Here is a 22566-nt window from a genome sequence, read left to right on the forward strand (position 1 = left end):
GTTCTGATTGGATACCCCATACCTACCCCGCGTCTAATTGGCTCTCCCCGCCTAAAGGGGCAGCGTCTTTTTTGGGCCTGCACGTGGTGAACAACGCGAAGGTCACAGAGGAAAATAGCGGAAGTGTCGACCAGCGCCATTTTGGCGGGAGCACGTGTAGACGACGCTAAGCTAAATACAGGATAATGATGCTAAGAATGTCGAAACGGAAAGTGGAATTTTATGTTTTCAGAGAATAGTTTTCATAATTTATGACCGTGTGTCTTTTAGGACTTGGGTCTGGACAAAGAGTTTTCGAAACAATGAAATACGTGAAACTTATTTCTGGAGAAAAGAGAGGGTAAAACGGACAGGTCGCTTTGTGACGTGATGTAACTATTTTAACGCAAAGAAAAGGGAATGAATAAATAGACGGGAGGGGTTAAAGATACAAACAATGTTTATTACATAAAATAATACATTGATACGTGAGAATAAGTATTTTTAATTATTCTAAAAGTACATGCCTGAACATGGCAACATTCAACGTGTGGTTTTACGCATGCGCTTTTATTATAAGAAAAATTTTACGAAATAATTTTACAATCAAACGATCATTGCGCTCGCTATTGTCGCTAAACTGATTAAGAAACTGACAAAGATTATAACCGCTACACATGAAATATAAAATACACAGCAGTATTGGCCGCAAGTTTGAGAGAGTGTTCCTTGTAGTGTTACGGTGTTCCATCGATGTGTAGTGGAATTCCGACGAAGGCGTAAGAGGAATCTGGAGTCTAAAGGCGGTAGTCCGTAGCTATCGAAATACGTTCCTGCTCCTTGCTCGTCGACGTAAAAAGCGACCCAATGTTGGCCAGGCCGATTGTGATCGTCCGTATTAGCGACGATGGCTGTCGACCTCGTCCACACCCTCGGCAGTCTGTCGGCAGGATAGACGCCCGCATATCTGACACTGAGATGATGCAACGCTTGTAAGATTTCTAGCGAGTTCATTTTCTACACAGCGAGGTGGTGTTCGGAATTATTTGTATAATTTCGGAGTTTACCTCTTTTGGAGTTGTCGCACTAGTGTTCTTGGTTGGTGACGGGCGTATCAGCAAGTTATTGAAGATGTATTCTTTTCTTACACCCGCTATTGAATAATAGGCTTTTGCTACTTCTCCTTCCTCTTTCTCTTCTGTCTCGTTATTTTTTTGCCACTGCTTTATTTTTTTTATAGCGATGTCACCATCGGTTTTTTCGTCGTCGTCGTCGTCGCTTGTGACCAATTTTACGTAAGAGAGATTAGTATCGTAGCTCGAGTCGATGCTGTTGCTGCTACTACTGCTGCTGCTGCTGCTGCTGCTGCTGCTGATGCATTCGCTGTTGTCTCGCAAGACTAGCCAGCGTTTCAATTTAAAAGCGTTACGTAACGCACAAGCAATTTTGTCCGTAGTCGAAACACGAAATCCGTGATGTGTGCAACGTTGTCTGTACTCTCGGGCCTCCGGTAAACTTTTGAACGGTGGAGAAATTTCTTCCAGATTATATATGTTTCTGGAAAGTAGTTGACTCAAGTAACGAGCCTTTTCCACGCCTCTGCAGTAGATGTAACGCACTTGTCGCGTAATTTCTCGCAGATGTAGGGTGAAACATTTGAGATCGGTTTCACCATCGAACCACTCGATTCCATGATAATTTCGCAAAAGCCAGTTATTCTCTCGTCTTGTCTTTTCGGGTAGATCGTCAAATGGAAAGGGTGGCGACATAATCCAGTGTCCGGTGATTGCCGCGTTAATTCGCGGCAACTGCGACTTCTTTCGGAATAAACTTTCCGTTGACATCACGGAAACCTTGTATGTCGATGGTCAGATCCATAGTTTAAAATGCACTCTCTATTTTTTTCAAGCGAAGTGTCGACGTCCGTGTCTCGAGTGAAACTGAATCTCTCTCTTTTCACAGGACTTTACGTAGGAAAATGGCGATGGGTAAAATATATAGTGGTGGGGTAAAAAATAAAGTTAACCGGCAAAGTCGACGATGATTTGACGAGAGGAGTCGATTTCTAGAACATTATCGAACTCGGCGTAAACGATACAATTAACGGTTGTGGTAAGTGCTTTTTCAAATCGCACTTCTAATCGTAAACTGCCATGTTTCACAAGATTCCAATGGCCGGCGAAATTGGCGGATAAGTCGGGTGTAAGATCAAAGGCGAAAAGTGTGAATCCTTCGGCGTAATCTTCTCTGCTTATGGAATTACCCTCGTTTAAAAAGTGTATGCCGGTTCCCGAAAAGAGAGTGTGATAAGCTTCGACGTAGAGTGGCTCGTCTCTCGAGAAGCTCGGCTGTAACGGTCTACTGGGAATTTGTATACCGTCGGCGTACAGCGAAAAGAAATTTATACCATAGTTTTTGAAATTAAACGGGTTTAATTTTCTATCGCCATTAAACGCTCTGTTATCGACAAAACCGACTATTATCCGTTTCGGCAGTTGACCGAGTATTACATTGTCTATCGATTCTCCTACGAGACCAGCGTGAATCGTAAATGTTTTAACTTTGATTCTCGTAAGGGGATATTTGGCGGTAGTTTTGCTCAACATACTCGCATGCGCGAGTAAAACGCCTGGGCTAATTTTTGCTCTTCTCACGAGCAGACTGGCGTCTAGAATGCGTATTTTCGACGTCGAAGTATTTTCCATAAGGCAGAACGAATCCTTCGAACGAACGAGTCTCATTCTAACCTCCACACCGTTAATTAAAAATTTATCTTGATTGAAAACGTCGCAATGAAGATGACCTATGAGATCTAGCGCATGTCCCTCGTGAATGTAACGAGCGCGTCTCACGAGAGCCGGATTTGGTGTTTCTGAATCTACGAGTGCGTCCATGAGTCCGGGGGTATCCATGTCCCACAGACAAGAGGTCAGATGGGAAGTTTTTGCGGGTGAAGAATAATTTAACAACGCCTCTATGTACGCGCGGTACGCGTAGGCGTTGTTTGGGGGCGAGACGAGCTTTTGATTGAAATATACGTCGATTTGATTGAACATGGAATGCAGTAAATGATTTACAGGGCCTACTTTGAACGCAGGTCCGCCTGGTGTACTTGTTTGGCCGTCGCCACCGCCGCCTGCTAGGGGAGAAGTTTCTACGCGTATGCGAAGACTCAACATGGTGTGCGTGAGGTCCAGGTAGTCTTCCCCGTGACCGGGTATGACGAATTCTATAGGCGCGTCGTCCCCGAGGGAAGTTATGGGCTTGTAATAGATCCATTGCGAGCTCTCGATACTAGTTTGAGTGGGCGGTAATGAGAAGAAATCGAGTTCGCTCTTTAAACACTCACTCGAGTGCGTGTGCAAAAAAGACATGCTTATCCTCCTCCTCCGCTCCTTGAATTCTTGCTTGTGTGCGCGCGCGACGATTAAGAGAATATGTCGGATACGCTGCGTTTCTTGACGCTAACTCGACGATGACGCTGTCTCGTAGCGGTAGATGACTTTCTGTTTACAGCACGAGTCATTCTTCTTCTTCTTCGATGATTTTTTGATCGTTATTCTCTTCCTCTGCTTGCTCTTTGACGATTTTCTTTTGTCTGTTTGAGGACGACGACGTTTACGAACTGCGACGCGACTGACGTGGTTGCCAAAGGGAAACTGAAACGCAGGATTTTTTGCGGATACTTTATATCCCGATCCCTTCATCATGCTGCTTATCTTCTCCTGGGCTTTTCTTTTAAGATTTCCACTCGATTCCTTGAGGCGAGTTTTGAGCGCCTCCTTCAACGGCGTATCATTTTCGACATCTTGCATCACATTGATACCCGCGCGTAAAGCTTCTTTACCGACCGCTCGCGCGCCTCTACTTAGGTAAGGCAGCACTTTTCTGAATAATCCTCCGAGAAAACTACCGATTCCGTGACCTCGTTGATAGGATGCTCCGACGAAAACTCGTGGAAATTTCCTCCGCCTCGTCCACTCTGATGTGAATCGTAATATTCGTAGTCCATGGCTCTGAATTTAGTTTTTTATTTTTTTTTCGACGACAACACACCGCGTTGTTACTGGAAACGTCTAAAGTGCAATGTCACCGTCAGCGTCCCGGATTCGAATGGTATATTTTTTCCGAGTTGATCTTTTATATCTATTTCAATCGTGCGGAAATTTGTTTTGCGTAATGGAATATAATGCAGCGGGGAGAAATGTTTTCACCTGATTCGTTCCGTAAGCGTCCACGTGATTATAGCGGTATGTCTCGACCGGCACTATTCGGAGAAGAGGTGTTTGCGCGTCACCTGTTACATAAGGCTCGCAAATATCGCAATAAACGAACATTTTATCTGGAATACCGCGCTGCAAACTACAAGGTTCACGACTATAGAAAGCTGTTTCGCGCGCATCACTATTTTCGCTAATATGACCAAGTTTAATATATTTTGCAGTAAACGCTTGGTTGGAAAAAGGATAAATTGCGTAGCGTCTGACAGAAAATTCGCCATAGTATTCGGGATTATAGAGAAGAACATGACCTAAACCGAGTATTTGTAGAAGAGTATCGGAAAGGCACATATGATGTATTAGATTGCATTCACTTGCGTTACAAGTAATGCTGATGTGGGTTTTTCCTCCAGTCTTCTCTTGTTGATCTAAATAAAAGTGCGAGTCAGCTTGTTTGCATGCTTCATTAATCGCCGAGATAAGTTCTCTGGTATTTTTGTAAAGTCCGAACGAAAATGTGCTTTTTTTCGCCACCTGTACTTTCTCTTTTTCTTCCTCCGGTTTAGTATCGTAGAAGAGGATTTCATTTTCCTTATAGCGCAAGTGTAAAAAAGTACTGGGAAATTGAATCTCGCTAAGCGCCACTTTCCATTCACCGTGTAAGTGTACAGTTTGAGGTAATTCCGTAACGAATGACGAGGTTCTATTTTCTGGGAAATAGCGCATGCTGCTATTGCTCGGAAGAACCATGAGAAATTGGTCGTCCCTCATCTTGAAGAAGAGAAGTTAAATTCGAAGCGGGGATCCAAGAGTCGAACTTGCTGGGATAACCGCGCCAGCTAACTAACACCTGTTTATTAGCGCCGTGTCCTCTGGTCTTTATCACGCGATCGACGATAAACTCTTCTTCCTGCAAGTTTTTCTCTACCCTAGCTAATTCCTGCTCGTAAAAAATACCGTCTATGACTTCATCCGCTAAATCGCTCAATTCGTACACGCGTGGTTTACGCCACTCGAGAACGCGGTGAATTCGAAATATCTCTTCACTCCACCTCGCCTCGTATCCTTTCTCGAAGGTAGCTTTTGTTCTACTGACGCGAACGAGGTCTCCGACACTGTATTTAGCTTTTCGTGCGCGTTTCATCTTTTCGCTCGTCCTCCATCGTCGAATTTATTTTCGCGCGCGACACGAGCGTTTTCTCTCGTAACGACAGCCGGCTGCATTCTAATGGAGGAATGACGGGTGTGATTGTAAGCGCTTACGATATCCTGCAAAACATCGATGTAGCGCCGCGTATTTTTATGCGTAAAATAGCGCCACATTCGTTCCTTCAACGTTCTGTTGAAGCGCTCGACGACGGCAGCTTTGATATCCGGATTACGGGCTACGCGAAAACGAATGTCGTTTTCTTCCAGAAACTTTTGCAACGGACGCCCGATAAATTCTTACCTTTGTCCGTTTGTAGGTATACCGGTACGCGCCCGTCACTTTTCGAGAGCACGCGCTGGAAAGCCGTCGTCACGTGATTACTCGTTTTGTCTCGTAGCGGTTCTACCCAGGCATATTTACTAAGCACGTCTATAATCACCAGAAGATACGAATATCCGTCGTTGTAACTTTTGAGATTTCGGAGCTCGATCAAATCGGCCTCCCACAGATCGTCGATATTCGTCACGGTGTAATGCAACCGTGGAAATTTTCTGCGCGATGGACGATGCAACGTGTAAGCGTCTTGCGTTTCGAGCCAGCGCGTGACCTCGTTACGGGAGAAATTCGGTTTAGCGGCGCGAGTCAGATTATCCGTTGCCGAATAGCCAGCGTAATGTCGCGGATCGTAGTAGAATTTTTCAAGTTCCGTCATTTCTGTTTACTCCAATCGAGTAAGCGTTTTTTCTTCGCCTGCTGCGAATCAACGCTACTTTTCGGTGTCTCTATCGGTGTGGAACTCCTGGGAGGTTGAAATGTCGAGATATTCGAAGAAGTAGCGGTTAATAATACCTTATTTCTCACCAGTACCGCGGGGACGTTTAAGACGCGAAGTAAACGTGCGAACTGAAGTCTCCCCGTTGCTTTCACGGTTTTTCTTTCGCGCATAGCCTCGTTTATCAGGTCGTCGATATTCGAATCTTTTATAACGCTGCCGTCTATAGTCACGACTCCATCTTCGTTCCAGCTAATTCTACTCGGAACTGCTTTATCGAATAAATACTTTAACAGCAAACGAGCATTCGGACGATAAGTTTTCGGCACGCTATCCAGTATTCTTTTAGTGCTTTTCGACATATCAAAATTACGATCGTTCGACGCGACGGCAGTGGCGGCGGCGGCGGCTGCCGCGACGTCATTTTTCGCCATAATACCGTTAGAGTGTAAAGTCAATTCGAGATCACGCGTTGTCGTCGTTTCGTAGTCACCGTCGTCGTCGTCGTTGTCGTCACGGACCACGCGAATATCGCTATCCACATTTTCGTCTTTTTCATCGTTGCGCGCGTCCCGATTTCGCTTTTGCGCTACGCGAACAAAGTGAAGATATCGCCAAAGTGCCTCTTTATATTTTTTCCATTTCTCCCCGACGTCGAGTGGCAAGGGTGAATTAAGTATGCGACCCATCTCCTCATCGAGTCGCGATAGAGGTGTCCCGGGTGTACGCACGGTAATATTTGCGTTCTCCGAATTTTCGCTGTTTTCCATCGTTCGTTCGCTACCGACGACGGCAAACGCAGCGGGGGGAGCGTTTTGTTGCGATAATTGACGCTGCATTCTTTCGAGATTTTCCGTAGTGATCAAAACCATCTTCTTTGCCCTTTCCATAACGCGCCCTTTTAATCTCTACCGCCGCCGATAATCCGCGACAGTAAGGCGGTTAATATAGGTCCGATAATATAGGATAAGAATCCGCCTCGTTGTACCAACAGCTTTCTTTTATCCTTCAAATTACAGCATTTTGACGCGATGCGACGCAGTGTCGCTTTGTATTTGCTCAATCGATTTTTTTCACGTCGCTCGAGCGGCACGTTACCTTTGAGCGTGTTGAACGCGCATTCGCCGATACACCGTATTAATTTATCGTCTGCGGTCCGTAAGAAGGTCGAGCGTTGATTTTTGTTCAAATACAGCAACGCCTCGAGAAGACAGATATTTTTCTTTCCGATCGAACGTCTGGCGTTTTTCGTCGCTCTGTCTGATTTCGCGTTATTTTCCTTCTTTTCCATCGCGAGAAAACTGACACGACTGACCAGCGCGAGCGCTAATGCGCGCCTTTTATACGTAACCGTTGGAAAATGATCTACGCGGTACGTAGACGAAATGTGCCGTATCGTCGGGAAAGATGCACGTTCGAAAACGATATTCGTCCGGAGTTGATTGTTTCAGATCGAGTAGTAGATACCCGTGCGGCCTCGACGTGGCGTCGTAGTATGCCTCTTCTAGAAACTTTGGATCATTGGGAAAGACTTGACGCGCTAAATGACGAATTTGCGCACGATCGCGAGGATTCTTGAAAACTACGATGTAATTTGCATTGAGCGATATATCGCGTTGCCCGCGTCCGTGATGAAAAAGATTTTGCGAGATGAGAATTACGCTGAGATTCTTATGATGACTGTCTTTGGTAAAGAGATCCACGATCGCGTCGCACGATGACGATTCTCTCATAAGATCGTCGATTATCACCAATTTTGGGGAAAGCGGATCGGCGGAATAATCTTCCGGACGTGGCAATCCCTCGTGAAATTCAATTATATTTTTTTTCTTCGGCACTGCTTCCTCGCGCGCGTCGTATTGTAAATGACGATAAGCCTCCTGCCACTCCGCGTAATAAAACAAAACTCTCTCGAAACGTACGTCGGACATGTGAGATAATTGTCGGAGAAAGGTTTTCACGAAGATCGTCTTCCCGCAACCGGTGGGTCCACACACGATCGACGTCCAGGGATGTTTCCAGCGCACGTCCATTTTGCGAAATGTTCGACTCAAATTCCGTGAGTGACTTCAAAAAGAATAATTTGTGGAGGAGAGGGGGACGGGAGGGGGGAATAAGCTAATCAACGGCGGCGGCGGCGGCGGCGGCGGCGGCGGCGGCGAACGCGCGCACCAGCGTACCCCCGCAAACGCTCGCACGAGCGAACATCACCGCGGCCGTCGATCAGCTGATTCTCGCGCCGCGGTGCTCATAAGCTTATCCATGTCTTACAAGCTTATTACGATTCCGCAGCGAGAGCATCGCGATCGACGAGCTTGTACGCGATGCTCCGGGCGGAGAATAAAAATTGTGAGAAAAAATAAGCGCGGGGAAAGGGAGGGGATGAAATTATATGATGCAACTATTTACGCTTTAAATGTGAAAATATTTTATTTTTTTTTTAGATTTTCTGAGGAAAAAAAACAAATTTCAAGAAATTTTATATTTAAACACACACACACACACAGAATATATTTACATATCGCTACATTATATTTTTAGTTACATATGTACAAAAATCCTTTTACACTTACAACTATTTTTACAAAATTAAAAAACTTTACAATATAATACGAAAACATTTTTCTTTTTTTTTTACCCTAATGTGGCAGAAAACGTGTTAGCCTAACTTAAAAATAAAGAAGAAGAAGGAGAAAAAGTTATTCACTCCACGTAACCGTACGGAAGTGAATAACGATTATTGATAAATCTACGTTTTACCAATACCGGTGCACACGTTTTCGTTTCTTCGCGAGTTATAATGTCGTGAAACGCGGTGCGTCGAATTGCACTAAAACGCAGATTTATTGCCGTCCCCGCCGACGACGTTCCTCCCTCTTCCTCTCCTCTACCCTCTCTCTCTCTTTGTATTATTAAGCTTTAATACTATTGAAATTTACAGCTAAAGAATTCTTATAATTTAAAGTAATACCTTTTACTTTACACGACTCTACAGTACGTCCGTCCGGTGTACGAATAATATAAGCGTAGAATTTTGGCCCTCCCGACACGAACTTCTCGATATAGGTGCCGCGGCCGTAGCTCTCGAGCTCGTCCGTCATGTCGCCGAGGAAGTTACCGGTGCGCGGTTCGTACTCGTTCGGATCGCCTGTACTTAAATATATACAAGAGTCGGTATCGTAATATAAAACGCGCCTATCTAATGCTTCTAAATATTCGTATAGTTTTAAGCGCGCTTGTGCCGTCGTGTACGCCGCGATCACGACATTTGTCAATGGGGAAGCCACAACGGCCTCATCTCGTAGCCGCCACGAAGCATATATCACCTCGTCGTTGACGGGTAATATGTCGATTATCTCGTGCTCGGGACTCGTGAGCAAAGTCATGAAACGCTGACAAGATTTCACGACCTCGGTCTTAGGCAAATTGGTTCGCTGGCCGAATTTTCCCCAGAAAGAATTTAAGCAGAGTTTCGCGACCGAGCGCAGGCCAGGATTCCGGACGATATTGTTCTTATCGAGAACAACACCCTCGGTTTCCGCGTATTCCCGCAGGTATCGTTCTTTCGCCTCGTCATCATGACAATCGCTCGGCCACCCACTAGCTTCTTGTTTTAATTTTAAAAACGTATTTATATATTCGGCGAACAAACCGCCCTGCCGAGTACCGGGGTCATATCGCGCAACTTTATATTGCCATATTTCGCTTACTTTTGTCACGAGATAACCTTTCTCGACGGCTTTGCGCAATTCGACGGATACCCAAGTACCCTCGAATTCACGATCGGCGGGGTTATCGTGAGTGCACGCGGCCTGCGAGAACGTTTCGCAGCAACTACGACATAACGCGAACAATAATTTTCCACGTACGCGATATGGGAGTACCGGGTGAAAAAGATCGCGCGGTGCAAGTACTCGACATCGGATGAGACCTTCGAGCGAATCAAAATTATAGTTCGGCGCAGTTCCGATTAACGCTCGGCATTCTTCGCCGATAAAAATATCGGGGTGACCGATCGGAAAAGCACCGGTTTTCAATACGTACGGGTACAGAGAGCATACGTCCACGTAACGTATTTTCTCCGTACCCCGAATTTCGCGACGGGTGGCGATGTTTCCCGTGCGTCCTCCGTAAAACGCGTCGCGAGGATCGAGAGGCGCGTGTTTCAATAATGAGTGATTTTCTAGATAATCCCTCATCGCCTGATTTTCTCGCAACTCACGGTCGAAAGCGCACTCCCACATCTCCGTCACAAGGTACCCCTTTCTTTGGAGACGACATGTCATCGCGAGTGTTCGTTCGTAGCGCGCGTCGATCGTGTCCTCGCGATTTGCGGTCGAAGGCGTTTTATCGCGATTTACCTGAAAAAATGTGGGACATCCGTGCCAAAAGCAACCGTGAAATTGTAGTACGTAACGTCGCGTCTCGTCGTCGTCGTCGTCGTCGTCGTCATTAGTCGGCGTCTCGTAATATCCGTCAACGCGCGTGCCGTCGATTTTATGCTCGCGCCCCCGCCCTGCGTGAATTATGGGATGTCCGAGCTCGCGCTCCATCCACACTAACCACTGTAGAGCTTTGCGCGAGTGATTATCGACGAATCTATATCCCCTCGCAGGAATGACTCTTATCTCTTCCTTGCGCAGAAAGTTTTTGCGAAAAACTCTCATGCACGTAGAGGCGATAGTCGTGCATTCCACGAACGGACACACGTTTCCGCATTCCAAAAAAATTTTTCTGTAAGCCATGCACGCGCGTCGAAGAATATCCACGTCGTTACGGCAATATTTAATAATTTCACTTTGAAAATTAAAAATGAAGTTGTTACGCGTCATCTCCGCGTGCCACGAAAGAAACCGTTCGCGTTCTTCCGCTTTCATATGCTCGGGAGAAAAATATCGTGTGTCGGGTATCGGACCGATATAATCTTGATTTTCGCGGGTGTTAAACAAATGTGGAAAAATGCCTTTATCCGATGTATCCTGTAGCCCGAAAGCTTTAGGTAATTCGGATAATTTCATCGGCATATAATTTAAACTATCGATAAATTTTGTATGTCCGACCGTCATCACGACAATTTTCGTTCCGTTTAAAATTACTTGTGGCTGTTCCGTCATTTCTGTATTTTCAACTAAATACTTTAGAATAAATTGCGCGTCGAACGCTTCGCATTATGCGCGATGCAAATAATTTTTTTGTAACATTTCTTCGTTCGCGTTACAAAATCGACGAACTCTTGTACAGGATCGCGACGAAATACAAACTCGCGCACTCCGCACCAACGGCATCGCACCGACATGTCGTCTATCGCGGCACACGTTTCGCAAATCTGTTGCGCAACGCAGAGAGTCGGTACGTGAACTTTGACGTTCTCCGTACCCTCAAGCGTCTCGTCTTGACGCGTTTCGAAATCATAGAACACGAATGCGACGCGTTCTTTTTTGCTATTACGTTTGTTCGTTGCATCCGCGCCGTCATTTTCGTTACCAGGCGCTACCCGCTCTCCTCGTGCCAACGTAGTACTCGTACCCTCGCCCGGGTCTTCGTTTACTTCGGCATTACGGTGAAGAGGCCGCATAAAACATAAATGATTAGCGGACTGCAACGAACAACACGTCTTGCAATACGAAACGCCGCATTCGTGTCGCGAACCTCTCTTGACAAATCGCCCGCAATTATCGCAAATCTTCACGGAACTGCAGACGCTCGCGAGCGATTTACCGTCGTAAGAATTTTGCGCGAGATGACGTTCGAAACACGAGTTTCCGAAAAACGCACGATTACACGCCGCACACCTGACAATTTCTACTTCGGGATTCTCGCACGAGGGAGTGGCGTAACAACGCGGACATTTTTTCGAACAGCGATGTCCTCTGTTTTTACGATACGCAGTGTTGCACGACACGCAAAATTCTTTTTGAGTACCGGCGGCAGCATTCAAATTCAATATCGGGTTGTAATGGTGCGTACGCTCGTAATACATAATATTTAAACGACACGTAGGTTCGCGTTCTAACGAGGCGAGTAATTCGGCGCCGTCGTACAAAGGATTCTCGCCTCTACCAAAGTTGTTGGAATTATATACGATTATTGCTATATTTTCATTTGCGAGAAAATGTTGAAAACGCGCGATTTCCGGAATTCCGCACCCGTCTTCGGGTATCGTAACACCGGCGTTCCTCACCAGCTCCAACGCTAATTCACGCTGAAGCGCGGAAGTCCGGCATCTTACGGTATTCCACCTGTCGTGCAACACTCCCGTACGTAGATTTCCGCGCTCGCGATAAATTCGTGCCAACACGAGGGAACGAGGTAGGCACAAATTATCGCTATTCCCGAGATCTAAAATTGACCGCTTAGTGATGGCCGTTAACCTCTTTATCGCACCCCCACGCCCCACTGGCATCGCAACGTTGAAAACGCGCACGTCGAAATTTTGCGCGATATCTATTCCCCCGTTACTTTGCGCGATCGAGCTCACGAGATCCCATATATTCTCGGGAGTTAAGTCTCGTGCCGGGCGAAACGATAGCCCCGCCGGACCGTGCGTTAGTTCCGCCGACTCAAACGATAATCCGACGTAATCTCCCGGCCCAGTCGTACGTAACGCATACGCGTGAATCTCGCGGAACGCGTTTTCTAGCCAACGCACGGTATCCTCGCCTACGGGTATCGGACGTACTCGAAAACTGGCCTCCCTACCGAGTATCCGGAAATTTCTAAATTGTCGCGCGTTTTCTGCCACTAAATCTATATAATTAAATTGTCCGACCTGGCGATCCTGCTGACGTGCCTGTACCAGATGTTCCTCTTGTTCCCTCTCCACGAGGGTATTTTCCCCCTCCTCCACCTGTCCGTCTCTCTGCGACTGAGATCCGTCAGCGTCGGTAGCAGCAGCAGTATTTTCCCCTTCCTCCTCCCCACTAGCACTCTGCGTTTGCGAATCATCATCGTCAGTGTTCGGAGCAACAACAACGGTAGGACGGTCCGCACCTCCTCCACCCGACTGTACTGAAAAAATTAAAAAACTTAGTCTCATATAATATTGATTTATATTGAGTTTAAAGAGTTAAAATTTTTTACGACCGCGATAGAGCATACTAAGGTAACTCATCTTTAGTTGCTTTTATCACTAGCGTAGGTCTGTGTTCTTCTTCTTTTTTAAATCTTTTTAAATCTTTGTCTCTTATTCATTTTCCGGAGACAAAGGTCGAACCGGGGAGTAAGAAACATCTAATCAGAAATAATTACTTGTGATTAGATCAATAAATTACGGAAATAAAAATATAATATAATAGAGAAATATTATTACCTTTATATTCGTTAGGTGCGTATCTCTCGTTGTCGTCGTCGTCGTTATCGTCATCGGAATCGCTAATATCATCATCGATATTATTAATATTATTTTCACTCTCCTCCTCCTCCTCCTCCTCCTCCTCCTCCTCCTCCTCCTCCTCCCCCTCCTCCTCCTCCTCCTCCTCCTCCTCCTCCTCCTCCACCTCGTCCATCACCTCCTGCGTATCTTCTGCGTTTCGAACTTCTTCTTCTCGTTCTTGTTCTGGTTCTTGTTCTTCCTCTTCCTCCTCCTCCTCCTCCTCCTCTTCCTCCTCGGATTCCATTAATATTCGGTCGATCACCTCGTCGATGCCCGGAGTGAAAACATCATCAACTAATTGCGATTCTTCCCTTCCTGGTAAAATGTAACATTTCGGTTATTTCTTTTATTCGTTGCTAAATTTTTATCTTAACTTATTTTTTGAAACTTACGAGGCGTAAACACGGCCGAATCGGGTGAACTCACAATTCTCACCTCCTCTTCTTCTTGTTCTACTTCTTCTTCATCATCATCATCTAAAACAGTATAAATTATATTTTTTATTATACTAATATTGCAAGAGTTAGCTTTTACGTGTTATTATTAGTCTCTTACCAGAAGATAAATCGATGACGGGGATGTTTGCGGGTGGTGGTGCCGCGAATCTAGCTCTTCCTATAAAATTTAATATTTATAATAATCGTTATTTTTAATAATTAATTAATTTTATTATTTCCAACTTACGTGCTGGTACTGCCTCCTCAGCAATGTCCTCTTCCGCTCGACGTCTCTGTCCTCGTCGGACCGGTTGGACAACGGCAATGCGGTTCTCCACTATTAAATTAATTTAAATTTTAATGATAAACTCCTCTATATTAAAATTTTAAGGTACAATTTTTATTTCTAACACTTACCTGTTCCTCCGTTACGACGCAGGAATCTTGCTATATGGCCTCTTCCTGCGTCTTCTTCCACGTGGCCAACAGCTCTGCGCGTTTCTATTTCGTTTAAAATAATGTTCACCAATGCTTCATTTCTTCCACAGTAACCCAGTTCGTTCATCACGCATAACAAGGTATTGCTACACCCATCCACGAAACGTCCGAATAGTCTGTAATTAGACTCTTCGTCGTTTGACACTGCTTCTACAAACTCGCGTTGCTCATTTAAGCGATTGCTTAAATTGCAACTTACTTTAAAAAACTCCACTAAAATTACACGGAGAGACATTTTTTCGAAGCACTACACTTGCCTGACTGACTAAGAGCGTACAAGACGACTCCAGTAAGATCGGACAAGTAAGAACTAACTCTTAGCTATGGTGTTACAGGCTATTTATAGTTGGAAATATTTCCAAAACCATCTAGAATAAAGGTGAGTCAAAAATTGTCTAGCTAGGATATTGGTTAACAAATTTGAGGCTTTCCCCACTCTCTACCCACTCTCCCTTACCGATGAAAGCGTGAAAATTTTCGTGAAAGCTTTTCTATGCCTTTACTCTTCCATTCTCGAAAACAAATTTTTTTATCTAAGGGCTTACAAAGAATTCTTTATTAGAAATTTCTATAGTAATGCTTTGTTCCAACATACATTTAGTAGGATTTATTACTACAACCCAGAAAATTTATTGATTTATTGTTCCCAACACAAAAAGAGTTCGGTTAAACACACAATCGGCTTACACAAAAACACATTTTTATCTAAAAACTTACAAAGAATTCTCCATTGAATTTTTCTACTAATGTTATATGTCCCATTAACTAGAAGGATTTATTACTACAACCGGAAAATTTATTGTTTTATTGTTTCCAACACAAAAGAGATCGGTTAAATTTTACACAAAACATTTTTTTTCTAAAACTTACAAAAGTTCCTCTATTGAATTTTTCTACTAATGTTACATTACCAACATAGAAAGATTTATTACTACTACAACTCGGAAAATTTATTGATTTATTGCTTCCGGCAGAAGAAGAGCTTGGATAGATTTTTGTTGTTCCTTTATTTCTTAGAAATATTTTTATTTAAAAATTTTTTAACTATTACACTTTTTGTATAAAATTTTTAGCCGATCTTTTTATTAACAAATTTTCTTAGCTCCCTATACTTCAGAATTTATAGTTTAAACTAACAAAATCTAGAAAAGTCTAGAAAAATCTAGAGTTTTCTAATTTTTTTCTGCGCGCGCCGACTAATTTTTCTAAAATGACGCAAGCAAAGTTAACGTTTTGACTAACGTTACGAAGTCAAAATCATTCGAGTCCCATCGTTCGAAGCGACAAGTCGTACACCAGTGAAAAAGTACAACTCTCACATCTGACTTTTCAATTAGTGTGTGTGTGTGTGTCTGTCGATATTACGAAGAAATAAGAACAATGGCTAGTCACAGAGAAGACGCTAATAATTCTGAGAAGCGGATGTTCACACGCGTTATTCCTGATAAAGGGATTTCCGATAAGGGACGCTACTTCGAGGGAAGAAACGAGCAATTACATATGCTGCTATCGACAACATATGGACTCAACAGCTCCCATACGAAGAGAATTCACGTGGGTTTACAAGCAACATCCGAGGGGGTTTTCGTGCCGCTGGTCAAATTAACCGGCAACTGTGCGGACGGCGTTTATTTCGACGAGAAATCGTGGCAGCAGTTTCAAGAGAACATGGGACTCGTGAGCGAATATTTAAATGGAGAAACCAAATTGAAGCCGAATTCTATCTCCATTAACAATATCTCCGTCAATTTTACATCGGCCTACGGAGCAAGATCCATATTGCTGGCGTACAAGAAAAACGAGGAAAGTACTTCCACCGGGATGGATCAACGAACAGACGAGGAAAATTGTCCACCGACGAAGAAACGAAAAACTTTCGCAGTGGCAATTGTGATGCAGAAGCCTACATTTATCGGACTGAAAAATATAGCGAAATGTATCGATGCACATTTATCACAATTAAAATCAGTGGCTGAAAATGTTAACAATTGCGCACGTTATCTTATTAAAGAAATAGAGTTAAATCTTCCTAACAATTATATAGATGAAGATATTGTGAAATTAACTCTCAGAGGAAATTACAACGACATCGAGCGTAATGTACGTACGCAAATAACCGATTTAACTTTCCTCGATATGTATTTTAATATAGTATTTTTAGAACTTATTTTGCTGCGCTTCACCGAAATCCGTCGTATAATTTTGTCGAATCGCGGATTGTAAATTTTATAAAATTATTGTTTGAACAATTTGTATTTTTCCCATGAAGAAGAATTTGTAATAAACATTTTTTGTAACTTCTACTTTCTTCTATTTTTTCAATCCTCACGTTCTCCGCAACAAATTCCTTTTCTCTTATTTTTCAGAATTAGTTGAAGTCTACCTCGTAAATATTTTTCGAATGCGTTCAATAATAAAAACTTTTATTTAAAACGAAATAATTTTGTCACGTTACAAAGCGAACCTGTCCGTTCCTGTTTTACCCTCTCCTTTCTCTAGAAAATAAGTTTCACGTATTTCATTGTTTCGAAAACTCTTTGTCCAGACCCAAGTCCTAAAAGAACACGGTCATAAATCATATATATAACTTCTACTTTCTTCTATTTTCCAATCCTCACGTTCTCCGCAACAAATTTCTTTTCTCTTATTCTTCAGAATTAGTTGAAGTCTACCTCGTAAATATTTTTCGAATGCGCTCAATAATAAAAACTTTTATTTAAAACGAAATAATTTTGTCACGTCACAAAGCGAACCTCTCCGTTTTACCCTCTCTTTTCTCCAGAAAATAAGTTTCACGTATTTCATTGTTTCGAAAACTCTTTGTCCAGACCCAAGTCCTAAAAGAACACGGTCATAAATCATGAAAACTATTCTCTGAAAACATAAAAATTCCACTTTCCGTTTTCGGCATCTTAGCATCATATCCTTATTTTAGCTTAGCGTCGTCTACCACGTGCTCCCGCCAAAATGGCGCTGGTCGACACTTCTGCTATTTTTCCTTGTGACTTAGCGTCGTCCACCACGTGCAGGCCCAAAAAGACGCTGGACCCTTTAGGCGGGAGAGCCAATCAGACGCTGGGTAGGTATGGGGTATCCAATCAGAACGCGCCATTTAGTTACTATTTCGAATCCGACATTTTTGTTTCGTAGTCTTTTACCACGTGCAGCCCCAAAAAAGTCACTAGACACTAGACACCCTAGGCGCGGGAGAGCCAATCAGACGCTGGGTAGGTATGGGGTATCCAATCAAAACACGCCATTTGTCCCCACCATTTTTGTCTACCACGTGCTACCCCCTCAAAACCACCAGACGCCTCAGGGGGGAGGGCCAATCAGACGCTGGGTAGGTATGGGGTATCCAATCAAATCGCTCCATTTAATTACCTCGTTACCCCCACCCCTCAGGCGGCAGCCAATCAGAGCGCTCCGAGGTCACGTGGGCAGACCGTCTGGCCACGCCCCTGGCGCCGGAGGGGTCGGTGAAGGGGGTTTGTTTTGACGCCCCATACCTACCCACTTACTACTTATATATATATTTTTTTTTCCAGAAGATCTGCAAAAGAAAATATATATTTACATAATACAATTTAATTTAAAAAATAGCCCGATATTTATAATCAAATCTTATTTCAAGACCATCTTAAGTAATGTCTTAAAATGCTTTGTGATTGACTTGAAATATCTTAAGATTGTACGTAAGACGATCATGAAAATGAGATCCGACTACGAACACCAACCATAAAATGAATAAAGAATGGGAGTACTAGCATCTAGCATGACAGAAGTAAAATATATTAAAGGAATTAGTTGCTGGATCGGCTAAAATAACTCTAAAATTATGTACTTTTAAAATCTTCAAATTTTTTTTAAATACTTTAAAGTACAGAAAATGGAGGATTAGTTTCCGAACGAACGGTGAGGATACAAAATCTGAAACTTTATATCGTAAGAAACCCAGGTAGTACATATTAGTTTCATATACGTTTTTTGAACGTATATATAGTTAGTATCATAACCGTAAAGAACCACCATTAAGAAACGTTTGAACAAAAATGTGTTTAAAACTATAATTTAAACCATGATTTAAGAAACGTATTTTTTACGTTTCTACAGTTAACAAAAATATTTATTTAATTTTTTCTTTCAAAATTATAATTTGCTTTATCTATATACTAGACATCACAGACGCGCGCCTCGCGCGCGCTATTTAGCTTAAACACAACTGTCAAAATATGCTATGACAGCCGCTCACGAAATTAGCGCAGCAACAGAACCAATCAGCATCGCGGAAAAGAGTCAACAATAACTTCGAAACTTTCGAGAAGACTTCGAGAGATGCGAGTAACGATTTAACATGCCTTTTTTTAGATAATAGAGTAAATATGCACATATTAGGTCAAACCTTGGAACCGCAGGATAAATCCTCCGTTCCCAATTCGAGCCGTGGAAGCAGTGGCCGGGCTGGTGAGATGTCGAGCGACCCGCCAGCAGCAGAAGAGCAGAAGGAGCAGCCAGGGGCAGACTCAGGTGCACTCGTAGCGGCAAGCCAGTCAACGACGGAGTGTCAGGACGGTCTCTGTGAGGCCGAGGACGAGGTCAATCCTGTGCATAATTAATTTCGTACGAAGCGAGGAGGTGCAAAGGTTGCTGGAGGTGGGTGTACAGCCCGCTGGACCGGTCGAGCAGAACTTGGGGGCAGCAAAGGTGGAGGAGATGCAACAGACCGAAGCAGCCGAGACGAGCGAAAAGACGTACCAAAGCCTATAGGGGCAAAAGGGACGACAAACGAGTATTTTATTTTATTTTAGTTTTACTTGTAATACGAGAATTTAACTCGAGACATAACTTTATATTCATTTTTATGCGAAAGAGACACTCCTGCACGAGAAAGTGCAATAAATACATTTTAATAAGCGGATAAGGGCAATGAGCCGACGCGATAGTTTGTTAGGATAAGATTCGACATACATTCATATGACACTTGATACGATAACAAGAACAAATATATTATACACATGTGATTTATTAAATAGATATACTACATTGCTCACCTGCCAAATTAAATCCTATCCCTTAAAGAAACATACGTCCAGTAACATGGATTCAGATAAATTTAAAATAATAGTTTTGTCATTTATATTCATTCTATTTGCAATTGCAGTAATCTGCATTTTGTTACTTACATATTCGCACAAAGTGCAATCGAGACCGTATTACCTTCCGTAATCATAACACCATGAATCTTAAAGAATATCTAATAGTTTCATTCATTATATTTTTCCCAATGATAATAAATTTCCCTGACACAGACATGGTCATTACACTTTACATATTGTTTACTATCTACATATTAATTTTAGGGACAGAAGTAGATCCTCGACTGATCCGCGAGTGACAGCCGAGCGACACGATTCATCTAACGATAAATTTAATTAATAGCGATAATTCCAGCCAGCGTCGATAATTCGACATATTCATTATTGGATAACTAATTTTATTTATAATATTACATTAACAACAAGCGGGACATATTCCCGAGTATTTTACGAAGGTTCACATGATTTAACGCGTTTAAAGCAATTACACTTTCATTACACTTTCCATACACCTTTTACACCTGTATCGTCCGATTCAGCGTGCGAGACGAGCCAGCGAAGGCTCTACACTTTTGTTAACACTTTTGACACTTTCTACACTTGCATGTCAGATTCAGCGTGCGGGACGAAGCCACCGAAAGGTGCAACACTTTCGACACTTTCTACACCTACATGTTAGAATTCAGCAAACGAGACGAAGTCACCGAAAGGTGCAACACTTTCTACACCTGCTACACTCGACGTCTTAGAATAAGCGTACGAGATGAGCCAGTCACGGCGATTACACTTTTGATACACTTTTAGCACTCCGAGTGCAGATTCCTTAAATTCATTGAATTTCATATATATTATTTACAGTTACTTCTCACGGAAGAGAGAACGGCCAAATGGAGTCATTCCAGGCAAAGATTTATTTAACATTGCATTTTGCATTGATTTTTATTGTATTCAGTTACACTTTCTTACACTTTTGTGAACTTTCTACACTTTTAGACGGCATTTAGCCAATTTGATATTATATTCATTAATTTGATATTACTATGTTATTCCCTGTCAATTTGAAAAGTCATTATTATATAATTATGCGTGCGGTAATATTAAGCCGCGATATACTTACCTTTTATACTTACCTTTATTACACCGACTCCGGTGATTAGATGAGACGATTCCATAGCGTTCCCGGGTACTTAAAAAGAAAGAGAAGAATTAAAAATGGGTAAAATTACCTGTATACTTACCTGGTTTCATATGATTCGTCTGTAGTGACGTTGAGAGTCACTCGGTGCAAATCGAGTGACTTTTAGTTCGCTTGCGCGAAGTTTGCGTGCAGCGACGTGTTTGGTTCACGCGAGCGCGAAAGCCAATTCACGCCGTTGCACTTTAGTGTAGCATCTCCTGATAAGGTGCCGAGTCTCAAGAGCGACTCGGTAAGCGAAGTGCAGATGGAATCGTACCATCTACACCCCGAGGTACGAACAGCCAGTACGATGGCTGCGCGCCTAAAATGAGGACTCAGCGCATGCGTGAGTCTAAGGTGGGAGAACTCGACCCGTTCCTCCCGGACAGTCCGTCGCGAACTTTCGAGACGTTAACACGTGCATACCTGTTGCGTCATACAAATCGAAAAAGGCGTTCTTATCCCGTTATCCGCTAGCGTCAGTAGCGTGATTATACATTCATAGAGACAGTGAGTGCGTGATACGGGAAATTCCTATTGCGCTTATATTGATCATTAAGATCCGCATTAACCGAGAAAGCGGCGTTTCGGGAAAAACTCGACGTAATTCCACGCGATCGAGCGAACACGCGCGCTAAGAGAGATTGCTGTACAATCTAATTTAATAAATTGTTATTTGTTTATAATAAACAAAACAAGTATTGATTTGCGACCCCAGTGAACATCCTATCCGATATTCCGTATATACGCTTCGCTTAACAAGGGCGTGGCCAACGGCCTTGAACGCGTCCGCGACGTAAAAACGACAGCCAACTTGCTGAGAAGGAAGGACGGGGCAACGCAGTTGAACCAGGTTTCTGTATTTAAGCCTGAAAATACAGTGGCGACCGTAAACACAGCCCAAGTAGTAAGTGGCTATATTTTAGATTTTTTATCATTCCATTCGTTGTTCCGGTCACAACCTCACCAATGACCTTGACCTTTTATTATTATTATTATTATTATTATTATTATAACGGGGGGAAAATCCACACTGATACCCCCTTCCCCAGGGTGGAGAGGGCGGTTATATGGGACTTTAACCCACTAAAAACCCCCTCGAATGTCCCTCACGGCGCTTTTGGGGGAGGCCCCGGGAATCACAAGTATACCTTCCGTGAGCCTCCCCACGATGACCTTGACCTTGACATATGTTGTCAAGGTCACCCTCTTGAGTGACCTTCACAAAGTTTTAGCTGGCGGTCATTGTTTATGGAAATAGTATGTACATGCATGAACGAAGAAAAGTTATTTAAAGCAGCAAATCGTTGTTTCCAGCTCCACCATCCACGAATCCATACGTTTTCGGGTTTATTATAACTTTCCACGCGTGAAAAGCCCACGCATGTACTTCGAAGGCACACTATGTGTCTAGTTTAACAATAGTGGAGCCCCCGCAGGGGGGCGGAACCTATTGCCACCACGCATACACTTTTCACGCGAGACAAGTTGTTACATGGGTTCGTGGCGTGCTTTACGAGCTCGTTTAAGTAGAGGTGGTATTGAACAAGATAAGTTAGTCGATCATCTGTGTGAATATTTGTGGCGATATACAATAAACGAGCTTGTAAAACACGCCACAAACCTGTGGCACCTCGTTTTGCGTGGAAAGTGTCAATCATTTATGTCTATTAATACTCAAAATAACTGCTATATTTAAAGCAGTAAATCGTTAATATATTGACCATACTTTTTGTTAAAGCAGAGAATAGTTAATATACAAGAATGTCATAAATAGACTACTATTATACATAAACACGAATCCCTCGACCCTGTATAATGTGAATCTCGTTTCAACTTAGAAAGCACATACAAAGCAAACACTC

The 22566-nt window shown here is 43.1% G+C and overlaps 3 protein-coding genes across 3 annotated transcripts; 1 reads left to right on the plus strand and 2 right to left on the minus strand.

Moving 5' to 3' along the window:
• Window positions 1-2000: 2000 nt before the first annotated feature.
• On the minus strand, window positions 2001-3353 carry LOC139786742 (uncharacterized protein F54H12.2-like). Its single transcript, XM_071725865.1, has one exon. The coding sequence runs from the start codon at window positions 3351-3353 to the stop codon at window positions 2001-2003; it is 1353 nt and encodes a 450-aa protein (XP_071581966.1).
• Window positions 3354-7461: 4108 nt separating this feature from the next.
• LOC139786743 (uncharacterized) lies at window positions 7462-8154 on the minus strand. The gene has a single exon (XM_071725866.1). It carries the CDS (start codon window positions 8152-8154, stop codon window positions 7462-7464), a length of 693 nt encoding a protein of 230 aa, XP_071581967.1.
• A 7654-nt stretch (window positions 8155-15808) lies between these two features.
• On the plus strand, window positions 15809-16986 carry LOC139786745 (uncharacterized). Its single transcript, XM_071725867.1, has one exon. It carries the CDS (start codon window positions 15809-15811, stop codon window positions 16649-16651), a length of 843 nt encoding a protein of 280 aa, XP_071581968.1. The 3' UTR covers window positions 16652-16986.
• Window positions 16987-22566: the final 5580 nt, after the last annotated feature.

This window comes from Temnothorax nylanderi, unplaced genomic scaffold, assembly GCF_030848795.1.
Source record: "Temnothorax nylanderi isolate EJ_2023f unplaced genomic scaffold, tnyl_v1.0 TNYL_tig1135_pilon, whole genome shotgun sequence".
Classification (NCBI taxonomy): domain Eukaryota; kingdom Metazoa; phylum Arthropoda; class Insecta; order Hymenoptera; family Formicidae; genus Temnothorax; species Temnothorax nylanderi.